Source organism: Lemur catta, chromosome 15 (assembly GCF_020740605.2).
Source record: "Lemur catta isolate mLemCat1 chromosome 15, mLemCat1.pri, whole genome shotgun sequence".
Classification (NCBI taxonomy): domain Eukaryota; kingdom Metazoa; phylum Chordata; class Mammalia; order Primates; family Lemuridae; genus Lemur; species Lemur catta.
The window spans coordinates 16,693,956-16,717,173 of record NC_059142.1 but is presented as its reverse complement, the minus strand read 5'-3'; the positions used below and the strand labels follow the sequence as shown (position 1 = coordinate 16,717,173).

The window sequence follows — 23,218 nt, the reverse complement described above, 5'->3', positions numbered from 1 at the left end:
TGACAGAAATTCAAAATGTACAAAAGGATACAATAAAGAGTAACTCTTCCTCTTGCTTGTTCCTCAGTCCCCACTCTAGTAACAGCCACTGCTGCCAGATTCTATACACATACAAACACCCATATGCATAGATTTTTAAAAAAAAAATACAAATAGTAGCACATACATATACTGTTTGATATCTTGCTTTTTTCACCAAAGTATCATGAAGATTCTTCCCCGCTGGTTCTTTTTAATGGCTGCCAGTATACCACTATTTGCCTGTGCCACAATTTATTTAATGGTGTCCTACTGATAGGCTCTTATGTTGTTTTTATGTTTTAATTTTGAGAGACAGGGTCTTGCTTTGTTGCCCAGGCTGGAGTTCAGTGGCACAATCAGCTCACTGCAGCCTCAAACTTCTGGGCTCAAGTGATCCTCCCACCTCAGCCTCCCAAGTAGCTAGGGTTACAGGTATATAGCACCACACCTGGCTAATTTTTAAATTTTTTTGTAGAAATGAGGTCTTGCCATGTTGTCCAGGCTGTTCTCAAACTCCTGGCCTCACGTGATCCTCCTGCCTCAGCTTTCCAAAGTGCTGGAATTACAAATGTGAGCCACTGCCGGCCCAGCCCTTATGTTGTTTTTAATCTTGGCTATGCAAAAAATGCTACAATGAATCTCCTCCTATATAAGTTATTTCACACATGTGTGAAAATATGCATCTAATAAATTGCTGGGATAAAGAACAGATATATTCTAAATTTGGGGAGTTGCTGTAAACTGTGCTCTACCAAAACTGTAATTTTGATGTTTTTAAAATACCTCATACAGTTCCTGTCTCTCAAAAAATAAAAACCAAGGAAGAGGACTATACACACCTTTTTTAAAAACAAAATTGGGGCCAGGTGAGATGGCTAACCCCTGTAATCATAGCACTTTGACTTTGGGAGGCCAAGGCAGGAGGATTTTTGAGGCCAGGAGTTCAAGACTAGCTTGGGCAACAGAGCGAGACCCTGTCTCTACAATATATTAAAAAAAAAAAACAACAAAAAAAACTAGCTGGGTGTGGTGGCACATGCCTGTAGTCCTAACTACTTGGCAGGCTGAGGCAGGATGATCACTTGAGACCAGGAGTTTGAAGTTGCAGTGAGCTGTGATCAGTCCACTGTGCTCCAGCCTGGGCAACAGAGTGAAACCCTATTTCTAAGGAGAAAAAAAAAAAAAAAAGAAAGAACTACACCTCCTCTGCCAGGAACTGCATTTTAGACCAATTCAAGCACTATGAGGAATATTCTGGAGATCACATTTTGTAAATCAGAGGCAGAGCGATCCTATGCTGACAGGACAGGTCTAAGCAGAGGCCATTGCTTTTCTGGCCAGGCAAAGGGGACCACAGAGAGGATGCCATGGCAAGGATGGAGAAGCTACAGAGCACAGCATTAAAACCCTGCCCTGGGGCCCGGAAGTCCTTGGGGTTCTTGGGAAGTACTACTCACATTCTCTTGGGTGCCAAGATCAGGTTTGTGCCAGGTTTCAATTTTAATCAGAAAGTCTTCTTTCATGTATTCATTCTGAAAGAGGGGGAAAAAAAAACCTTAAAGTCACGAGGCTCACGTTTAGGAAGTAACCATCTCCCATTACTGGGTCATAGGCAGTCAAGAGACTCCAGCCTCTGCCTTAAATCACAGCTAACTTGACTGGGAGCCCACAATATGCAAGGCATGCATTATCCCATCTAATCCGTATCCCTGCCTGTGAGGTCTACAGAATCACCCTCATTTTACAGGTGAGGAAACCGAAGTTCAAAGAGGTTAGGTGACTTGTCCAAAGCCACAGAGATCATGACAGAGCTGGGTCTCAAAAACAAGTTTAACTCCAAAATCCAGGCATTTAACCACTCTACTATACTTTTTTGCGTAGCATGCTAATGGTTAATTGGTAGTGTGGAAAGAGCACAGGCAGACTTTGTAACCCACCAAAAATAGCCACCACAGCCTTTTGCTGAGGCCTGAAGTTCTCTTCTCAGCAACTCAACCCTTAATGCTAATTATTGTCTCCCTCCCTTCCTGTTTCTTAAAAATTGGAACTACTGGCCAGGCATGGTGGCTCACACCTGTAATCCTAGCACTGTGGGAGGCTGAGGCGGGAGGATTGCTTGAGCTCAGGAGTTCAAGCCTGGCCTGAGCAAGAGCAAGACCCTGTCTCTACTTAAAAGAGAAAAATTAGCTAGGTGTGATGGCACGAGCCTGTAGTCCCAGCTACTCAGGAGGCTGAGGCAGGAGAATTGCCTGAGCCCAGGAGTTTGAGGTTGCTGTGAGCTGTGATAATGCCATTATACTCTACCTGGGGCCACAGAACAAGACTCTGCCTCAAAAAAAAAAAAAAAAAAAAGGAACTACCTAAGGAGGAACACATTAACTCATTAGCTTCTCAGTAGGAATTAGTTTCCCAGAAACTGCCTACATTTACCATCAGGGACAAGGCACTAGGATGAGTATACTGGATGGGCATGGACAAAAGGATGGCAATGGAAAAGAAACCCTGTTTAGGTCACAATTTTGCTAAGGGTCAGTGTTCACTGTGGTCAACAGATGCCCAAACAGGGAAGGAATGTCAATCAGGTCAGTTGAGGTGAAATTTCTTTACAACTCTGAGAAGGCATGACCCGGGGAGGGGAGGGAAAGCCTTGAGCCATCCTGAACATGTCAGACCCACAGGATGTACCTGATAAAGCCACATGCCAGCGCAGCTTAAAGCAGGAGGTCACCATGCCAGTTAATAAGCTCCTCATTAGGACTGAAAGGGTTTACCCTGAACAACTCCAAACATCACCCAAGGGAAAGAGAATACCCAGGACCACCAGTGCAGTTACACTTTTATTTCCCTTTTCTTATAAATCATCCACACTTCCAACCCCCCTGAGAATACTTACTGTAATAACTGCTCCAAGGCAAGGACATGGAAAGAAGAGAGAAAAAGATTAATGAAGATGAAGAAATATCTGCCCCCCCCACCAACCCCAGGGACCATGAATGGCAGAGTTCTCCACTCCCCGTGGCTTAATCCATAGTCACTTCCAAGCCCCAGCGAGTCAGAAATAGCTCAGTGCACCAACCCTCCAGTTTCACTCATATAAAACATCCCCAAAAGACAGAATATGCAACTTAATTAAAGCAATGCCACTATGGGCTTCTTGGGATTCTCTCCAGTGGAGCAAGGAAGGGGAGAGGCTCTGATCAGCCGAGGCGCTGCCACCCATCACTCTGTCACCAGAGCATCACCGGGGTGCCACACCCCCACCCCCCAGGGCACACAGCAGAGCACTTTAGGCCAGGCACTGTCTATCTGCCTCTGCATCCTTCCTCTCACTGTAACCAAACCTCCCACGCTCTGCACGCCTGCTCATTGTAACGGGAACCCCTCGGAAAGCACAGTTCAATTATTTATCAGAGAAAATGACTGCAGCTCTCATGTCACTGAGGAATGGACTAGCTCTCCTCCTGACAAAGGCCTGGTTCATACTGTACCCTCTGAATTTAGGAGCTACCTCAGTTTCTCATAGAGTCCACACTGCCATGTTTGGAGAGTGCATGGGGCTAACAAACTCCATAACTCAAAACTGAAACTATGGTTACCTTTGAAACTGAAATGAGGAAAAGCTGAAATATAAGGAATCAGAATCTAACATGTACAGAAATAACCCAAAAGACTATCAGTAATTTCCCCAAACCCAATGAAAGATACTTGGAAAAAGGCACCAGATTAAGATGATAACTAAAAGGCCTATATTGACAAAACTGTCCTGTTATCAGCTTGAAGATAATCATGTTAAAAAAGGAACTGAAGGGGCCGGGGGTGGTGGCTCATGCCTGTAATCCTAGCACTCTGGGAGGCCAAAGCGGGTGGATCATTTGAGCTCGGGAGTTCAAGACCAGCCTGAGCAAGAGCGAGACCCTCTCTCTACTAAAAAAGAAAAGAAATTAGCTGGACAACTAAAAATATATAGAAAAAATTAGCCAGGCATGGTGGCACATGCCTATAGTCCCAGCTACTTGGGAGGCTGAGGCAGGAGGATTGCTTGAGCTCAGAAGTTTGACGTTGCTGTGAGCTAGGCTGACGCCACGGCACTCTAGCCTGGGCAACAGAGTGAGACTCTGTATCAAAAAAAAAGGAAATGATGGGAAGTCCAAGGACTTTGGCAGAAGTTCTCCAGTGCTGTCCTGGAAGCAGGAGCCCTGGCCTGTGTATGGACACATCTAGCAGCTCCATCCCTGGAGTGGAGACAGCAGTATCAGGCTGGTCTGGTTTGATGACACTAGCCACTAAGCTTCTCCAACTAACTGCCTTGTTCTGAATCCATGTTCTCTAAGAAACTCTCTCCTAGTCTGGCCTCTGTCAGGACACAATGTGCTGATCAATGGACACAAGAATCTGATCACTTAACCAAAAGGACATTTCCTACTGCATGTTGGTATTCTGATTGTAATTTGGTTTCCCATGTAGAAGAATGCACAAGAATGCCCTGATCAGCAAACAGGCATATCTGGTTTCATTAGTAATTTTATATTTCTGTATAACTTCATAGATTATCTTTTGGGGTTTTAATACACCAGTCTTTGTGAGAAAGAGATCCACTCAGTTCTGACCAATTGGGTTTCTGAACCCATGAGGGTGGTGACCTTCTCTGACCTTTAATGCCAACTTAGGCGACCAAACAATTGTCCCCAAACCTTCTCTAGCCCTCTCTGCCCCTCCAAGCACCTCTGCACTCACAGCATTCCCTTTTCTTCAAACTGCAACCCTGGGGACATGGGAAGAGCCTCAGGAAACCCTCTGCAGTTGGAAAATATGGCTTTCCAAACAAAAGCATGGGTTAGCGATACTGTATCCAGCAGCAGAAGGTTAATGTTCCAGAGAGAGGTGGAAGGAGAACCCCAAACACTGATTTTCCTCTTCCCAGTTTCAGTCACAGACCAACCCCTAACCTACCCCGTCCTCATGCCCCAACCCTTCAGCTTCAAGGGAAAAAGAGACAGAGAGAGGAAAAAACTGAGAGAACAGAAAGAGCCAATAATGAGTAGGGTATCCCAAATCTGTTTTTATCCCACTCAAGTAAGGGCGGAGCCTTCCACAAGGCGGGGCGTTTTACTCCACACTTCTTTATCCAACTCACCTCAAACTTTGACCTACTTAGGCCAAGCTAAGATATCTGAACTAATACTTTCTCTCCCACCAGCCCCAGAGGGAACTGGAAAGTAGCATTCCTTGCCTGTTCACATTTCTTATTTTAAAACAGCAAATGTCTAACTGAACAGATCTAAGATTCTATATATTCATTCTGTATGATGGGAGATCCTAACTATGAGGAAAGCAACCTTCCCTCCCCAACTCCTTGTCTCTCTTTTTCATGAAGTATTTAGAAATTGTATTTTTCATTTTTTTTTCTTTTGGTCAGGGATCAATATGTGCACTAACATTTAATGTGTAGAAAATGCCCATACATCAGCTGCAGCACACTCTCCCCAGAATTACACAGAGGACAGTGGCATCTCTCAGTTGGCACAAGCTGTGTACCCACAACCCTGCCCCAGGCATGGAGACATCCATCCTATCTGTCTGCTTCCTTTATGCCAACTTGGCTAAGGTTTTGACAGCGCATGCTCACTGCAACTCTCTGAGACATCAAGAAAATTCACCTTTGGCCCTAGACCAGACACACCCAGCCATGCACTGTCTTTTAAGAATGTATGTGGATGCCTCATTTCCAAGAATTTAACAGCTTCCTGCCTAATGCTTAGGAAGTAGTGAAGTTTGCATTTTCAGTTACAGCAATAAAATGCTTAAGTGTTACACATCTCAGGTCCCACCAATAAATGTGTATCTCCCGACAGAAGGTTCTTGACCCTGTGTAGGGCCCAAGGACTGGAAAGAGCAATGACCCTGTGTTCTGGATTTTAGTCATTCCCAAAGTCCACAGGATAAGGATTACATGGGTCACAAAAGGATTGTATCCTCATCAGATACAATCTAGGGAGTGCGAAGTCCCAACAAACAAAGCAGTACAGATAAGCACAGGCTGCAAGGAGGACTCCAGCCAGGATTGTGCCAACAAATGGAGGTTGGCTGGGTGAAAGGTCACCTATCTCACAGACAAGTTCCAGGGGACCACCAGGGACCCCCCAGGGTTAGGAATCAGTACCAGTGTGAGCCCTCAAAGAGGTCTACCCCCAGATGGCTGTCAAAACCTAGGAATCTTAGAAACCTGAGAGCTGAAGTACTCTAAAGTAATCCCAGAAGGTCTAGACTAGAATAAAAAGTTCTCTGTGAAGGCTCAAATCTTTCCTTTCCTTTCCAGAAACTCTGGACAGGAGACTGGCCAAGATTAAGAAAATAATTCCACCCCTAACCTCAACTATAGAACCTGCTAGTTCAGCAAAAGCTCTTAGCAGTGATACCCCCCTACCCCACCAAAGATTCTGCCATGAACACTCCACGTGTACATAACATACCTGGGGGGTAGCTGGCTGGCTCTAAATCCTTTGTCATCAAAAATTGGGCTTATTTCAGCTTTTCCCCAACAACATCAGTGTTTCCTTTGCTACCTTTTCTTGCTGTCTAGGCCTAGTCCTTCCCCAAGGCAGGGAGGTCACTCCACTGGCCCTTTCCTATGACTGCCTCTCTCAAGAGCCCTGGACCTCAATGCTGCTTTTCAAGTGTTTTCAAATATGTCACATTAAAATGGGAAATGTCAGTATCTAACAATAAGAGAATGGTTTTAAAAGCTCACAGAAAATTCATATGATGGAATACCATGCAGCCATTATTAATTTTAAAAAGTAGTACGCTACCTAATGACAGGGAAAATGTTCTCCGTTTACTGAAGAAACATGAGCAATTTAAAAATCAGTAATCAGCTGGGCGCGGTGGCTCACGCCTATAATCCTAGCACTCTTGGAGGCCGAGGCGGGAGGACCACTCGAGGTCAGGAGTTTGAGACCAGACTGAGCAAGAGCAAGACCCCGTCTCTACTAAAAATAGAAAGAAATGATTTGGACAGCTAAAAAAATATATATATAGAAAAAATTAGCTGGACATGGTGGTGCATGCCTGTAGTCCCAGCTACTCAGGAGGCTGAGGCAGTAGGATCACTTGAGCCCAGGAGTTTGAGGTTGCTGTGAGCTAGGCAGACGCCATAGCACTCTAGCCCGGGCAACAGAGTGAGACTCTGTCTTAAAAAAATAAAAGTAAATAAAAATAAAAATCAGTAATCATCTGTTCTAAAATTTTGTCTAGAAAATGTGTCTGGAGATTGTGCGTGTGTGTGCATTAAAAAAGGACTAGAAAAAATAAACTAAAACGTTAGAATAATGGGTGATTACTTTCTTCTGTTTTTATTTATTTTCTAAAATGTATACAGAGAACATTACTTTTGTAATCAGTAAAAATAATCAAAATTACCACACCACCCCTAAATAAAAGGGCTGGCTCTGTGCTACCTCATGCTGCGACTGCTTGGTGGTTCCCACCCCGCTGACTGACAAGTTGTGCTAGACAACACTTCTCACCACCAGCCAAGGGAACCCTTAACTTAACCTCATCCTTTTACTGCTTAATCTGGAAAAGGAATGTGGGACACAAAGCCCCAAAGCACCCCAACCCCTGGGCCTACTTGACCACACCTTCATCTACGTAGGGGTCCAAACTCTGGAAAGCCGCACTCACCAGTTCTGCAATAAGGGTAGGCATTCCATGCTTTTTCATGTATATTCAGGGCTCCCTCAGGGGCCAGCATTCGAACAAACGTGGGTACTTTGCTATAGTGAAAAAAAAGGGGTTATGAAAAGAAATGGAAGAGAGAGGAAGACGACAAAAGGATTTTACATCACATTCTTCGGGTCAAAGATCCAGCTTCTTTAGTGGGGAGTTGACAAGCAAGTTTCCATGAGATAAGCAGGTTACTACTGTGTGTGAGAAGCCACCTGTCTAAGCCGGACACCCCAGCTCCACTGGCTATTAACCTCCACCCACAACGTGCCCCACCACCCACCAGGAACCAGACAGCATACAAGGCCATGGCCTACCTGCCGTGGCTTAGCAGCCATTACATTAGCATCACACATTTTTTCCACAGCTCCCTGGGCTTGGGGCATTATACTACACAGTGCAAGGATAATATACAAAGGAGATACCTCTGATCACGTACCAGTCTAGGTTTATGGCCCAGGGTGATTGGCTGACTAGCTTGGAATATAGATCTAAGATGATCTAATCTGTTTTTGTCAGTTCTGAGAGGCCAAGAGGGCCTCAGGGCCATCTGCCTCCCAGGACTAAATATTTTCCTCTGCTCAATTCTTCTTATCTCAGCCATCCTAGCACTCTGGGTGGCCAATTTGGGAAGATCGCCTGAGGTCAGGAGTTTGAGACTAGCCTGAGCAGGAGCAAGACCCTGTCTCTACTAAAAATAGAAAAAATTAGACAGGCATAGTAGCCTACATCTGTAGTCCCGGCTACTCAGCAGGCTGAGGCAGGAGGATCTCTTGAGCCCAGGAGTTTGAGGTTGCTGTGAGCTAGGCTTACACCATGGCACTCTAGCCTGGGCAACAGAGCGAGACTGTGTCTCAAAAAAAAAAAAAAAAAAAAAATCTTATCTTAGGTTACAGAACAACATGTACAGTATGAGCCCAGTTTTTTTTTTTTTTTTAGAGACGGGGTCTGACTATGTTGCTCAGGCTGATCTCGAACTCCTGGCTTCAAGTGATCCTCCTGTCTCAGCCTCCCAAAGTGCTGAAATTATAGATGTGAGCTACTGTGCTCAGCTCTTCCTTGGTTTTTAACTTATTATCTATACAGTCTTTAGCAGGCTCTGGCAATCTCATCAGTTTTAGTGCCTCAAGCCTAAGAAAAAAGCACTAACTACAGTAGAGAGCTAACTCAGGGCACTCAGAGCAATCCTGAGATTCATTCTCACAGTCACACTCATTCAGGCAAGTATTTCTATGTGCCAGGCATGGGGACACATTTAGAAACCAAACAGATGTCACTCCTACCCTCAAGCGGTTTACAGTCTAGTGGGTAGTCTAGCTAACCAGTGTTGTCCAACACTGTAAATACGTGCCATGATGGGGTGGGCACGGGGCCCTGGAGGGCACAGCACTGTGAGAATATGGTGGGGGACACACAGTGCACCAGGCAGCCACCTTGGGGAAAGTTAGGATGGAATGAACATATGGAGTAAAGAGTGGGACTAAGCTAGAAAAAAGGATGGGAGTGGGGTGGGAAAAGCTAGAACAAGGGAGAAGTTCAGAGTAGCTGGTGTAAGTTATGGGGCAAGGAATACAAGAAGACGCGCAGAAGCTGGGTCCTAAAAGATACTGTAAAGTATGTCAGAGAATATGGACTTTATCCCAAGGGCAAAGGGAAACCATCTATAGTTTTAAAGCTGGGGAGCAACAGACCTTCCAGACAGAACACTCCAAGCTGTGCAGTGAACGAGAAGGTTGTGAGACCAGTTAGGCGCAGCTGCAGTAGTCTGGGCAGGAAATGGACAAGTTAGAGATACTAAAGAGATGGAGTTAACAAAACTTGATTTGACATGAGGGTCAAGGAAGTGTGTGGTGGTGAGCTCACGTTTCTGATTTGGGCAACCAGATGGCTGACACAGTAAGGCTTCTTTTGTCCTCAGAAGGAGAGGTGATGGTGGCAATCGCTGTTGGATTTTTTTTTTTTTTTTGCGGTTGGGTATTTTGGTATTACAGAGAGTAGTGGTAGCAGCTCAAAGTTTACACTCTTTTCTGTAAGGAAGAAGGTAAGACAGGTCCCACCCTCTATATGCACAGACCTCCTCTCTGCCATTTTGGTTAGGCCAACTGAGTTTTGAGGAACCAATTGGCCCCTTGTGCCTAAAATATCAACTTCATCATCTCTTCTCAAAATTTTCTTTAAAAAATACAAATACCAAAGCTGGGTGTGGTAGTTCACACCTGTAGTCCCAGCTACTCAGGAGGCTGAGGTGGGAAGATCCTTTGAGCCCAGGAGTTCAAGGCTGCTGTGAGCTATGATCATGCTACTGCACTCCAGTGTGGGTTGAGAGAGTGAGACACTATCTCTAAAAAATATTTTTTAAAAATTAAAAAAATCACAAATATCAGAAGAAGAGCAAGAGGAGGCATGGAGGAAAAAGAGTGCACTGACAGGAAGTGGCATCACGGTGAGCTTTGCCCCACTTTGCAGCATTTGTCTCCTCCTGGCTCTGGCACTACAAAATCCTGGACCCTTCTGGGTTAGCACTTTGATATCACCAGAGAGAGACTTCAGTAAATCAGGGATTTTACCAAATGAAAATTAAATCGGTATCAATTCAGTTTAGTGATTAGAAATCAAGATTTAGGTTTAAGTTTGCATAGCACTGTGGATGTACTTAATGCCACTGAATTGTATACTTAAAAATGGTTAAAATAGTGAATTTTATGTTATGTATACTTTATCACAATTAAAAAAAAAGAATCAGGTTTACTTTTTCTAGTCATGGATAGTTTCTAAAACTAGTTATGTTTAACTTCTAGTCAAGATGGCATATGTTTACTACTATGGCTTTCAACATCCTGTGGGTCTGCTCATAGTTTACTGAAACGTTACCGTTTCGGTTAGGGATTCAGCAAATTTGTGTGGTTTGCTATGGATTTTGGTATACAAATCAGTTCAAACTTCATTTGAAAATATTTATGCCTTTGATCCAAAGCGAGGTACCGAAATTTCTGTGGCAGCTGATTTCACAGTATCAGAATTTAAAATACTACCTGACCCAGCAATTCTACTTTTAGGAACATTTACTACAGATTTACAAATACATCAAAAGATTTACGCAGAAGTTTTACTGCAGTAGAAGACATCTGGAAATGACTATAAATACACATCAAGAGAGGACTAGTTAACAACTTGTAGCACATCTATACAACACAATACTATGAATACTACGTGTACTTTAAAGACTGAGGCAGATTATGCTGACAGTGAAAGGCAGCCAAGTGAAAAAGAGAAAAGAACAGTATGTATAGTATAATCCCAGCTATATAAAAGGCAGGCAGGTGTGGTGGCTCACGCCTGTAATCCCAACACTTTGGGAAGCCAAGGCAGGACAATAGCTTGAGGCCAGGAGTTTGAGATCAGCCTGAGTAACATAGTGAGACCCCGTCTCTACAAAAAATAGAAAAATTAGCTGGGTGTGGTGGCACATGCCTATAGTCCCAGCTACTCAGGAGGCTGAGGCAGGAGGACTGCTTGAGCCCCGGAGTTGGAGGTTGCAGTGAGCTATGAAGATGCTGCTACACCCTAGCCTGGGCAACACAGTGAGACCCTGCCTCAAAAATAAATAAATAAAAGAAACAAACACCCATTTTTATAAACACACACATGCACACGCACATGCTTCTATAGTCATAGACAATGGAAGGGCCCACAAGAAACTAAACACTATCATTTCTGAGGGCTGGGAGTCTTGAAGAGCAAGAATTACCTTTATTTTTTTTAAAAAAACCAATCTTTAAATGAACAAAGTACCACCTACATCCACTCACAGGTGAAACAACTTAGGCAACCAGCTAATAGCCTGGAAACACCCTCAAATAACCATTATCATCACCTCCAAACCAGGTCACCATCTGGCCTTGCTGCCGCAGTCACGTACCTCTGTAAGTGGTAGATCTTGTGTGTGTACTGGCCTTTCTCACCATCCTTCTCATAGGGTTCGTTCACCAGGACCTCCACGCCTTCACCACCACCCGTTTCATTTTTACTGGCCTCAGCCACAGAATACAGCTGCCCTACTTGATACTAAAGGAACAGAGAGACAGGCATTATCCTCAACACAGAATCTTCTTAACAGTTACATATAGTCCAGCTGCCAGTGACTGTCCAATTAGATCACCCTGGGGTGCCCTCATCCAGGAGCTCATTCTGGAGTTTCATGTAGGGTCTTGCTCAAATCCACCCAAAGCAACTGAGAATGCTGCTCCATGGCTTCCCTTTAGCCATTAGATGAGTTTAATTTCCTCCTTCCCATTTTCACATCCTGCGTCAGGGTTTAAAAAGGCAGGTGAATATACTTAACCTCCCACCATCATCCAGAAAACAGATTACAGAGTCCAACGTAGGGGCTGGTAATAAGATCCCAAAACCAGATCTGGGTGGGTTGCTAGAAATCTCTTTATTCCATTCATTTAAACAGATCCTAAGACACTGACTTCTTGTCAAAGAAAGTTGCCCAGGGCTCTGTGAACTCCACAACCTTTGCAGTAAAACTGGCTCCTCTTCTTCCTTTTTCTCCAGTGTTGGGCCCCTCCTACCCCACAAGTGGCTCAAAGAGTCTTTCAGGCAACTATACCTCTTGAATTTTTCTGGATTCCTGGTAGGGATGCAGCCAGTGCTCCTGCTCCCATATTAGATAGTACAGATTCCTACCCAACAGTTTGTGCCAGCTGGGTGCACCCTGTATTGGCACTTACTAGATAGCAAAAGCCTGTTTTTCCTTTATTTGGGTCGCATGTCACCCTATCAAGTCACCAGTCAAGATCATTGGCCTCCTCTGACCCCATCAGTACAGCTCAGTGTTAGCACCAAAGACCTGGAGTCCCAGGCAGTGCCCAGGCCTGGCCCTTGTGCTCCCTTCTCTCTGAGAGAAGCTGTCTGGAGGGAAAAATAAGGTGAAAAGAGAATGAACAGCAACAGTTAATGCAGGAAGTTATGTCTACACAAAGGATGCAACTTCCCTATCACTGCCCATGCCAATCAGGCACAACACTTGAAGGAATATGAGAAAAAGAAAAAAAGGGACTTGATTACCCAACACGCTGGGGGAGTGGGAGGGAGAGAAAAGTTTTCCTCACCCTCTGACCCCCCCCCCAATTCCTGGTACTCCAAGGGTGAAAGAAAAGCGTTCTTCTCTCTTTGAGATTAACACAGAGAGGCTGATTCTCTGGGCAGCTGCCACTTAAATCACTGCGTGCAAGCGCAAGGAGCAGAGGCAGCTTCCAGCACTGCTGCACCCCAAACTTGGAAGCCTGTTCTACCAGGCAGCTTCCTAAGCACCAGAGGGAAATTCCTGGGCAAAGTCTGGAAGGTGAAGCAGAGGACCAGGTCAATTCACTGCTCACCACAAAGCTGAAAAAGCCCTAACTTCCACAGCAAAACTCCCATACAAAGTGCCAAGAAAAGGCCCCAGCAAATAATCAGGGCTCAGTTAATCCCATAAAAGAACATCTAGTGAGAGCCAGTCACCTTGACCTTGCTAATCCTGAGCAACATCAGTGCTGCCTCAATGTCCCCCGGAACCCCAAACTGTCCCTGTGCGTTTCTACCACCTAATCGAGGCACACACAAAAGCCCTAATGAAGCCCGTTAGGTTTGGCTGAGCAAAGGTTCCTAAGAAAGAGCAGTAACTGTTTCAGAAAAGAGTCGTAAGAATGTCTAACCACTGACTCAGCAATCCTGAAGGGCAGGCTGGAGAGAGGGCCTGGTAGAGGAGACCAGGTTTCCAGCTAGTGGTGCTGCTTAGCTGGGGGCGGGGTGGGGGTCCCCCAGGCAGAGACTAATCACCTTCATTCACTTTCTCTTCAGCTGCAGGAATCAGAGGGCAGGTTCTAAGAGGATCAGCCTGTTGGCTGGCATCTTCCCCTTTAATCTCTCTTGATATTCTGATCCTTTAATCCCAATGAGACAACTGAAGGCAGTTTTGTTAATCCAAAGGGGTAAGTAAGACTGGCCTGCACAAGCTACAAGTGAGGGACACTTTTCATGGTGGAGCATCCCCTTTGGCATAGTTACTCTGCACCCTGGGAAAGCAGTCAGGCTCAGATAGGGTAGAGCTGGGGGGGGGTCAGACCACTAAATCAGATAAAGAATCCCAAGAAGACTGGGATTCCAGCCTACTGGGGCCTAGGGCAATGCTCCTTGCCCTTGAGATTGGTTCTCTTATCCCAAAGAACTAAGCCATTCAGCTAAGAAAAACAAAGACTCCACCACTTTGGCAATCTGGGAGTGGGAGCTCAGGAAGATGCAGTGAGTAGGCCTGAAACACTGACATGAAACATGCCATCAAAGCAGTACAGTTGTTGGGCCCACCCACATGGCCGTGTCAGGCCAGGTACCATGGCAGGGTGGGGGTGGTGGGGGGCGGGGGCCTATGGGGAATGGTGCCACGAATCTCTGGAAACAAGAAGTAAAACAGCCCTGCCCACAGTAGCGGGTGGGCCAACCTGAGCCAGGCACCAGTGGTGGACACACCCATGTCAAACAGCCAGCGCTTTCTGGCTCTGCTGCAGAATGACTAGAAACCCTGTGCAGTGTTAGGCCAAAGGCTCTGGCCAGCCAAAACCTAATTCTGTCCCCAAAATATTGATTCAAGCCATCGGAATGATTATAAAGACATGATCTTCTTTTTTATCTTTCTTCTTTTTTCCCCCAAATCAGAAAACTCCAAGGGCCTCAACTCATGGCCTCAATTTAGGAAGTGAATCCACCAGTCACACAATGCTGGGCTGGCTATTCCCATGGAAACCACAAGTCAGGATGGGGCTACTGACAAAGACTCGGAGAGAGTTGATGGTTACTTGTTTCTTCTTTACCCTCCCCATTCAAGATTTTTTTGATCTTCTGCAACTAAGCTTCAAGCTTTCAAAAGAGCAGCTTCCGCTTCAACTCTACCTAGGTCACGTGTTGCTTTCTTGCCAATAGTTTCTTGCTGAGAATTACCTGACCAGCACCAGGCAGACACATGAGTACTAACCAGTGCTCACTTCCCAGGCTTCTGCTTAGACTTTAGGCTTTATCCCACCCCACCACTTCTTCAATGCTGCAAAAAAAAAAAAAACATCACAAGCTAAAAGCTACCGATTGTGGACACTCTCAAGGCAGGAGTTCCCCTTTCCTTCCCTTCTTGGCCCCACCATAAGCAATCAGTGTTCTGGCCCCTCCAGCCTTACTGCAGAGCTGCCCAGAGGTGTTCCAGGATAGTTCTGGCCCTCCTTGGCCTGCAGCAGCTCTCAGAGACAATCCCACCCTTTGTTCCATCAAGAAACTCCCTATAGGCTGGGCGCGGTGGCTCATGCCTGTAATCCTAGCATTCTGGGAGGCCGAGGCGGGAGGATTGCTCAAGGCCAGGAGTTCAAGACCAGCTTGAGCAAGAGTGAGACCCTATCTCTACTAAAAACAGAAAGAAATTAGCTGGACAACTAAAAATATATAGAAAAAATTAACCGGGCATGGTGGCGCATGCCTGTAGTCCCACGTACTTGGGAGGCTGAGGCAGAAGGCTTGCTTGAGCCCAGGAGTTTGAGGTTGCTGTGAGCTAGGCTGATGCCACGGCACTCTAGCCCAGGCAACAGAAAAAAAAAAAAGAAACTCCCTATAAAAAAATCCATTTCAAGAGCACTAAACACCATAATGAGGAGTGGTAGGAAATCCTGAGTTCCTGGGAGACATCTTCCTGACTAGGGTGGGAGATCATCCTGTACAGCAGAGAAGAGGTCACTGGACCCGCAGGAGCTAAGTTAAAGGGCAAGCGTCATGCTGGGCCTTCCTGCTTGGCCTTCTGGTTTGGAAAATCACTTGCTATTTTTAATAAAGACAGCAAGGCCCCCCAAAGCGGTGGGTCAACAGACCCCTCCAAGCCAATACCTGTGAGCCCAGGTACCTGGTTCCCAGGCCCTAGTTACACTTCCAGAGCCTCCATGGATCACAGCATCTATCCAGCCATCCCCTCTTTTTCCCAGGTTCCCCAGTCTCTTTTACTTATCTCTCCTTCCCAGAACCTCCAGATCATGGTCAACGCCCACCTCTGGCCCCCTCTCCCAGTTCTCTACAGCTCTTATCAGACATGCAGCCCACCACCGGAGGCAATCCCCTAGTGGGCCAATGTCTGCCCACCCCTCTTGGGGGCCAACAAGCTTGGATATTTGTCTCAGCTAAAGAGTGCTGCAGGCTCTGTTGGCCTGATTTCATTTTTCAAAGGTCCAGCTCATATCTGGAACAGAGTGGAAGTTATCGCAAGAGCTTCATGCTGACACTGCAGGAAAGAGAGATGAAGCCCAGTGACTGGGGATACTACACTGGCTAACAAACTTCACCCAAACTTGAGTTTAACTGGGAGCTGGCGTGGGGAGAGGCTGTGGATTCAGAAGGAAGCAAAGAACAGGAGAAGAAAGTGGAAGAAGTTCATAGAAAGGGTAAGACAAGGGAGGCTCCATGACAGTTTTCTGTTGTCCAAGAGACCAACTCTGAGTCAGCACAGCCTATGTGCCAGATGCCCATATGCAGGGACATCAGACCCGGGAACCATAAAAGGACTGAGGGCAAGCCAAGCCCATTTGTTATTCCCTGCCCTCCGTAAAAGGAGGGTTCTGTGTCTTGGTCTTTCTAGCAGTCACCTAGTGTGGCTAGGGAGGGCCTCAGAGACTTCCTGCCCTGATTTGTTGCACAAGCAGAGAGAGTCATGCACACTTCCCAGCCGAGTCACAGAGGTCCCAGAAATGCACACACTTAATTCTGTCAATAACATGCCCCCAAACAGCCACAGTCTCCGGCTAGTCTCCATTCGAAGTTGTGCAGCATGCCAACAGCTTGGGGCAGCTTGCACACTGTAGCCTTCCTTCAGCTGAAAGTGGCAACAGGAAAATTCACAGTGAGCACTGGTTATCTCTACATTACAACAAATATGAAAACTATAATATATGAAGAATATGGCCACTCAGAGCCCAACTTAGCCAATGGTCATAAGCTCTTATATACAACTATAGAAAAGAAAGAGAAAGGACTTACCTCATCTACAGACACAGGCAGGATGACTCGACTACAAGAAAGGGAAAAGATAGTATCAACTTCAGGTTTTGCAACCTGCCTAAGGCTCTTAAAGCAGGGGTCCCCAACGTGTAGTGAGTTGTATAATTATTTCATTATATATCACAATGTAACAATAATAGAAATAAAGTGCACAATAAATATAATGTACTTGAATCATCCTGAAACCATCCCCCCTCTCCCTGGTCTGTGGAAAAATTGTCTTCCATGAAAATGGTCCCTGGTGCCAAAAAGGTTGGGACCACTGTCTTAAAGCATCATGTTAGAACAGTATTTAACGTTCTGTTGTATATGACACTATACTCACTGAGAAAAACCCAGCAGAGAAGGCCCTCTGAGTGCTTCGAGGCTAGGACCCTCTGTACCCTTCTGGCATCCCATTTAGAACCTTGTGATTCAGTCCAAATCTGTCCCCTCACTGGGTACTTCCCAAGCCTCTGACTCACATTTGGAGTCACATTTCCTCCTCCCTCACCCATATCTTCTCCAACAAGACTTGTCAATGAGTCCAGTAAAACAGAGAGGTTAACACAGGAGGGCCTACCATGATGAGGATTCAGACCCAGAGAATCAGGCCTTGGGGATTTACATCCCTGTGGACCCAGTCTCCCAAAAACAGCCCTCTAGGTGAAAGGCTAGGAAGGGGCCAAGCCCCGTGGAGGCTTCATCACCCTAAGGGTACAAACCAACCACTTCTGTTTTAGGGAAGGATATTACAATACAAGTCACTACTACGAAGCCACCAAAAGAGGACACCCAACTTGTGTCCTGACCTCCAGAAGCTGTCCAAAGGCACCCCAACTCATCATTTTCTTCTCCATCTCAATTGCTATAGGTACCACCAGTAACCTGAGGAAGAAGCCATGGCCAGAAAAATCCCCACAAGGGTCTGAACCCCAGAGGTGCTAGGGCTAGCAGCACTTCTCTGGGGTAGCATGCATTTGTAATGCAGACCAACAGCCAACCCCAAGTTCAAAGCTGTGAGTTCAGAGAGCTGAGACAAAAACCCTTGGTTGTACTCATACAAGTCAAGCCAGTTCCCAAGCTTAGAGTCTCAGTCCCCAGACCCTTGCTGGAATCCTCCGGGCCCTTCTGTGTCTTGTATGCTTAGTGAAGTGTAAGCTGCTATGCCCTCCTTCTTCTGCAGTGGGTTCGTCATTTGGGCTCCTTGCTCCAAACTGGTAAATAGCTCACTATTTTCTAGTTCCACAAAAGTCCCACAGGCACCAAGAAGCACACAGAGGGGTCTAAGGAAAACACCACACTAAAGGCAAGGCACCAAGCAGAAAAGTTGCAGGAAAAACAAAATGGGCTCCAAGTCTTTACTGTCTGCTCACAACTCCCCTCCTCTAGAAGGACTCAAATAACGTAAATCCTCCAGTTTATTTGATGCTGCCACTAACGCTCTCCTCCCATTAGAGAAAAGCAACGGTGCAGAAAAATACTCTTAACTTGGAGGCCAGAATTTCTGCACCCTCAGAAGAAACTTCCTAGAAAACAATAAGCCTTTTATCTTTAAAAACAGCGGCAAAAATCACATCCAAGAATTTGCAGAAACCAAAATCAAGGAGAATCCTGCTAGAGGAAGTGTCAGAAAAATCAACAGGCACAACCTTCAAACCCTGGGTGGGCCCCGAGTCTCCTCCCAGAAAAGCCTGGCATTGGCCAACTCCTGATAGGATGCTCTGAGGCTGCTTACATTATAGCTGCACACCCAGATGTTGCTCCCTCACTCCTTAGGAACAAAACCACTTCAGCAGCAATAGGGTACAGTTCCAAAGGACAGGGCCACAGAAGCACTGCTGGGCTGAGACTGGAGCAGCGCTCACTACAACATGACCTTCACTCGCACTCTTTCCAGAGCTGCAGCGCTGCAGCCACAGCCAAGTGGCTCAAATGCCCCCCCATCCCTGCCCAGGGATGTACACACAGGGCACAAGTCGAGCAGGAAGGAAATGCAGGTGCCAGGCAGGCTCTGCATCCCCAGCACCCTGGCAGGCTTCAAGGGGAGGAGAACAAAGAATGGGAAAGGAGTTCCTCTCTTCAAAACTCACTCAGATCTCTTCTGAAGGTCCCTTCCTTTCCCTGCCTGACCTTCTTTTCAAAACTACAGATTTCTATGGAGTCTAAGATTCATCTGGGAATAGGAAAAAAGATCAGAAGAATAGAAAAAGCCTGTTGGTCTGAACATTCAAGATTAAAATCCAAAGTGCACCATGTTCTTCTCCTGTTGGCATCCTAAGGGTCTTCCTCCTCACCACATAAACCTCTGAGTTCTGGCTACATTAACATCAGACTGGATGTCAAGAAGTAGAGATGCGGGGCCTCAAAATAATGCTCTTCAGATGAGGTGCCAAGCTGGGATGACACCTGGGTCTCTGCTCCTTTTGTTATCCAAACTCCACACTATGCCCTAAATGTCCTAGACACCTCCAAGGAGCAAGCCTGGTGGGGATGGACAAGGTGTCTTCACTGACAAAATGGAAAGAGCCCTCTGTACACCTGCCTGGCTACCAAAAGAGTTCCACAAGTCACTCTCTGCTTGGACATGTCCCACTTCCGGACTTCCAGGGCTTCTGGCCCAATGCTGCCACTTGCCCTCCCTCCAGGGAAGTAGTGTGGCTGCACATTCTGTGCATACACACCCAGTCTCTCCTCTTAGGGGGGAAAAAAGTCCTGTGATATTTACTTGGAACCAGGAGCTTCAGCAATGGGCCATCTTATACTTAAAAGATTTAGCAATTAAAACATCTCCACCCAATCCCCTGGATGACAGGAGCAAACCCATCTTCCTGTAACTCCTACCAGAAGTCACCAGTTTCCCAGCTTCCTAGTCACTACTCAAGAACTCCCCTATGGGCCGGGCGTGGTGGCTCACGCCTGTAATCCTAGCACTCTGGGAGATCAAGGAGGGTGGATCCTTTGAGCTCAGGAGTTCGAGACCAGCCTGAGCAAGAGTGAGACCCTGTCTCTACTAAAAATAGAAAGAAATTAGCTGGACAACTAAAAACATATAGAAAAAATTAGCCAGGCATGGTGGTGCATGCCTGTAGTCCCAGCTACTCGGGAGGCTGAGGCAGGAGGATCGCTTAAGCCCAGGAGTTTGAGGTTGCTGTGAGCTAGGCTGACACCACGGCACTCTAGCCCAGGCAAGAGAGTGAGACTCTGTCTCAAAAAAAAAAAAAAAGAACTCCCCTACTCTTCACTGTCTTTCCTCAATTAATGGCTTTATGGACACCTCAGTTCCTCAAAGCAATTTCCCCATCTCTCTGCACCAAGACTGAGGATCTCCTGAGACAAGCTGGCCCTGCCTTGGTGCCCCCCACCTCCAATGTTTATGTATACCCATTCATAAACATACTCTCTTTCTGGACTGTCCTCTACGCTGGTAACTTCTCAGTCCCTCATATCACTTCAGACCCTGCCGAATATCTTCTGGACTCCTCACCCAAGTGTTCCCAAGTCCCAAGCTTTTTTCCTGCTCTTCTATACCTATTGCTTGGGCACCTTGTCACTCCAGTCCCCTGTATCTCAGCCTCCTCTGCTTTATGTCTTCAGACCCTTCCCCTGTCACCCTGACTCTGAAGTCCTTTTCTTGCATTCACTTAATACAATCCTCCTGATGCCTAAGGCCTCCACTCCTCATGCTCCAGGTTCCCCTCAGCACTCCTCCCTATCATCTCAACTCCGTTCTGGAGCTGTCTTATGCGATCTTCCCTCCTCCTTAGTACTGTTCAGCCCTCGAACCCCTCCCCACCGCCGGCCCGCCCTGCCTGCCCTTGTCGGATGGTCCTCAGCCCCTAAGACAACTCCTCCGTCTCCCGCCGGTCCTCTCAGCCCGGCCTGCAGCTCTGGCTGGCCCCTTCAACCCTCAGCTCCCGCTGCAGGACCACCCCCCATCTCGTGCTCTCTGTCCCCTCTGCCCCTCCTCATGCCCTGTCTGGCTCTCACTGTCCCCTTGACCCCACATCAGGCCCTGTCTTGCCCTCATTGTCCCCTCGCCTCCCCTCAAGCCTGTTCGGCCCTCACTGCCCCTTGGGCCCCACCTCAGGTGCTGTCTGGCCCTCTCTATCCCCCACGGCTCCACCTCAGGCCCTGTCCGGCCCTCACTGTCCCCTCAGCCCCTGCTGGGTCGCCCATCCGGCGCTCTCCGTCCCCTCCGCCCGGCCCTCAGCCTCCCTGGTCGTCATCCCCAACCCTCCCTTCCTCCTCCCTTCCGCACAGCCGGCCGGACACTCACTACTCCTTGAGCAGCACCATGTCGCTTCGCGGCTCGGTGGCTGCCCGCTGCCCGCCCGGCCTCCCGCCCGCTTCCCGGCGGCCGCTCTCCCCGTGGCCCGGCCCGGCCCGGCTGCCTGTGCGCCTTCGTCGTGCTCTGCTCCGTCCCCGCCGCTCGCGCTGCGGTCGCCGCGCCGGCTCCTGCCGCCTTGGCCTCGCCGCCTCCCGCGCCGCTGCCGACGCCGCCCGGAGCTCCGGTTCCGCAGCGCCGCGCGGGGGCGGGGCGTCTCTGCGGCAACCAGAGCGTCACACGCAGCGGTGCGCGCTGACCTCACGCGGAGGCGGAGCCTTCCCGGGCCCGCCCCGTCCCGTCCTTAAATGGGCCGCGGCGCCGGCCTCGGCGTCCAAGGTGGGCCCGCAGCATGCGCAAGATCCGGGCAGTAGGCGGAGACACTGAGGGGCCTGGCAGGGTCCTAGGTGTAAACGTTCTTCTGCAGCCCGAGCGGAATGCACCTGTATGCCGGGGCCTCCCCGGTGGGGTGCGTTGAGATCCAGAAAAAGGTTGTGTCAAAAGATATTAATAAGAGCCACATTTATGTGCAAGTGCTCCTCTAAGTGCTTGAACCCTCACAACAACTCTTCCAGAAAGGTACTGTTGCTCTTCCCATTTAACAGGTGAGGGGAAGGAGAAGGACTTGTGCAAGTCCACAGCTGGTATTGATGGAGCTCGGATTTTAACCCAGCAGTCTTAGTGTAACGTCATTCATCCAGTAAATATGTGCTGAGCGCCTGCTGTGTCCCAAAGCGTGTACTTTTGTTGAGAGGGTGAACACGGCAGATACTATCTGGCCCTTTAGGAAACTCAGAGTCAATAGGGGTGGGTAGGTGGGTAGCTGGGGGAGACAGAGCCAGGCAATTAGAACGAATAGGGCTGTGAGAGGTGAAACATGGCCTTGGTGGGGTACACCAGAGGGCTGTGAGGGGTGTAGTCAGGAAGGCATCCTGGAGGAAGAGATCTTCAGCTGAGATCTGCTCAGCTGGAGGGCTGGGGAGAAGAGCACAGCAGGCAGAGTGTGTGCAAAGGCTGGAGGCAAGAGGGAGATCGCCATGCATTTGGGGAACTGACAGAAGTGACTGGACCATAAAGTTTGGGGGCTGAGGAGCTGGGAGGGGAGTTGGGTGCCTGGTGGGTGATGATAAGGTGTCTGGAGTTTACTGTAAGGGCCATGGGGAGGCATTTAAGGTTCTGAGCAGTGATATGAGCAGGAGTCCTGTGTGAAGACTCACTCTGGTGGCTGGGTGGAGGAGAGGGTGTGGAGGCAGGGAGGCCAGTTAGGAGAGGGCTGTTGCAGAAGCCCAGGTGAAGGTGGACTAAGACAGTGGTTGGAGGGAAGAAAAGGAAGGGGGGGGGACTCAGGAACAACTCAGAAGGTGACCTCTGCAAGACCTGTGGACTCATTGGCTGAGAATGAGGGAGGAGGAGAGAAAACCACCCAGGTTTCTGGCCTGGGAGCCTAGATGGACAGTATCGCCCTCGCTGAGAACCCAGGAAAGGCAGGTGTGGGGGCAGATGATGACTCCAGTGTTGGACTCATTGGGTCCAGGGTGCTTGAAGGGCATCTAGGTGAGAGGGTGAGCAGGCTGCCCAAGAAGGGAGGTCCAAGACAGGTGGCCATATTGCTATCAAGCTATGACTGATGCCCCAGGACCACCCTGAGTATTGTACTCATTCATCAAATCCTAGAGTGGGACCATGGAGAGCCCCAGAAATCCAAGCCCAAGGCCCTGGAGGGATGGCCAAGAAAGGAGACATTATGACCCGAAGTCCAGGATGAAATAAGTGGCCCAGACCCTGGTCTCCTTAGGGCCTAGCCTAATATCAATGAATAATAATTTAACAAATGCCACATGCTGGCTCTCACTAGGAAGCAAGCAAACCCTGCCCTTTGGGAGCTTGCAATCTAGTTGGGAAAACTCCATTTATTCACTTACTCAATAAATATTCGTTGACCACCTGCCCCCATCCTACGGCTTTTTCTAGGTACTTAGGATACAGGGGTGACCGAAAAAACATGAGGTCCTTCCCTTGCTGAATGGGAAGGAAGTAGAATATAAATGAATACAGAAATCACTTCCAGTATTGATAAATGTTATGAAGAATAGGTGACTT

General features: G+C 47.6%; 1 protein-coding gene across 2 annotated transcripts in view; it reads right to left on the bottom strand.

Moving 5' to 3' along the window:
* Positions 1-21,340, bottom strand: part of PITPNA (phosphatidylinositol transfer protein alpha) — a 37,887-nt gene extending 16,547 nt beyond the window's left edge. The window contains exons 1-6 of one of the 2 annotated variants that reach the window (XM_045526156.1): positions 21,071-21,340; positions 16,792-16,822; positions 11,666-11,811; positions 7,705-7,796; positions 2,915-2,922; positions 1,479-1,553 (exon numbers count right to left, since the gene is read on the bottom strand). In XM_045526156.1, coding sequence (XP_045382112.1) covers positions 1,479-1,553; positions 2,915-2,922; positions 7,705-7,796; positions 11,666-11,811; positions 16,792-16,822; positions 21,071-21,090 — 372 coding nt within the window. In that variant the 5' untranslated portion in view covers positions 21,091-21,340. Of the gene's footprint in view, positions 1-1,478; positions 1,554-2,914; positions 2,923-7,704; positions 7,797-11,665; positions 11,812-16,791; positions 16,823-17,137; positions 17,315-21,070 lie in introns of those variants that run through there. The other variant, XM_045526155.1, reaches the window with a different exon arrangement.
* Positions 21,341-23,218: the final 1,878 nt, after the last annotated feature.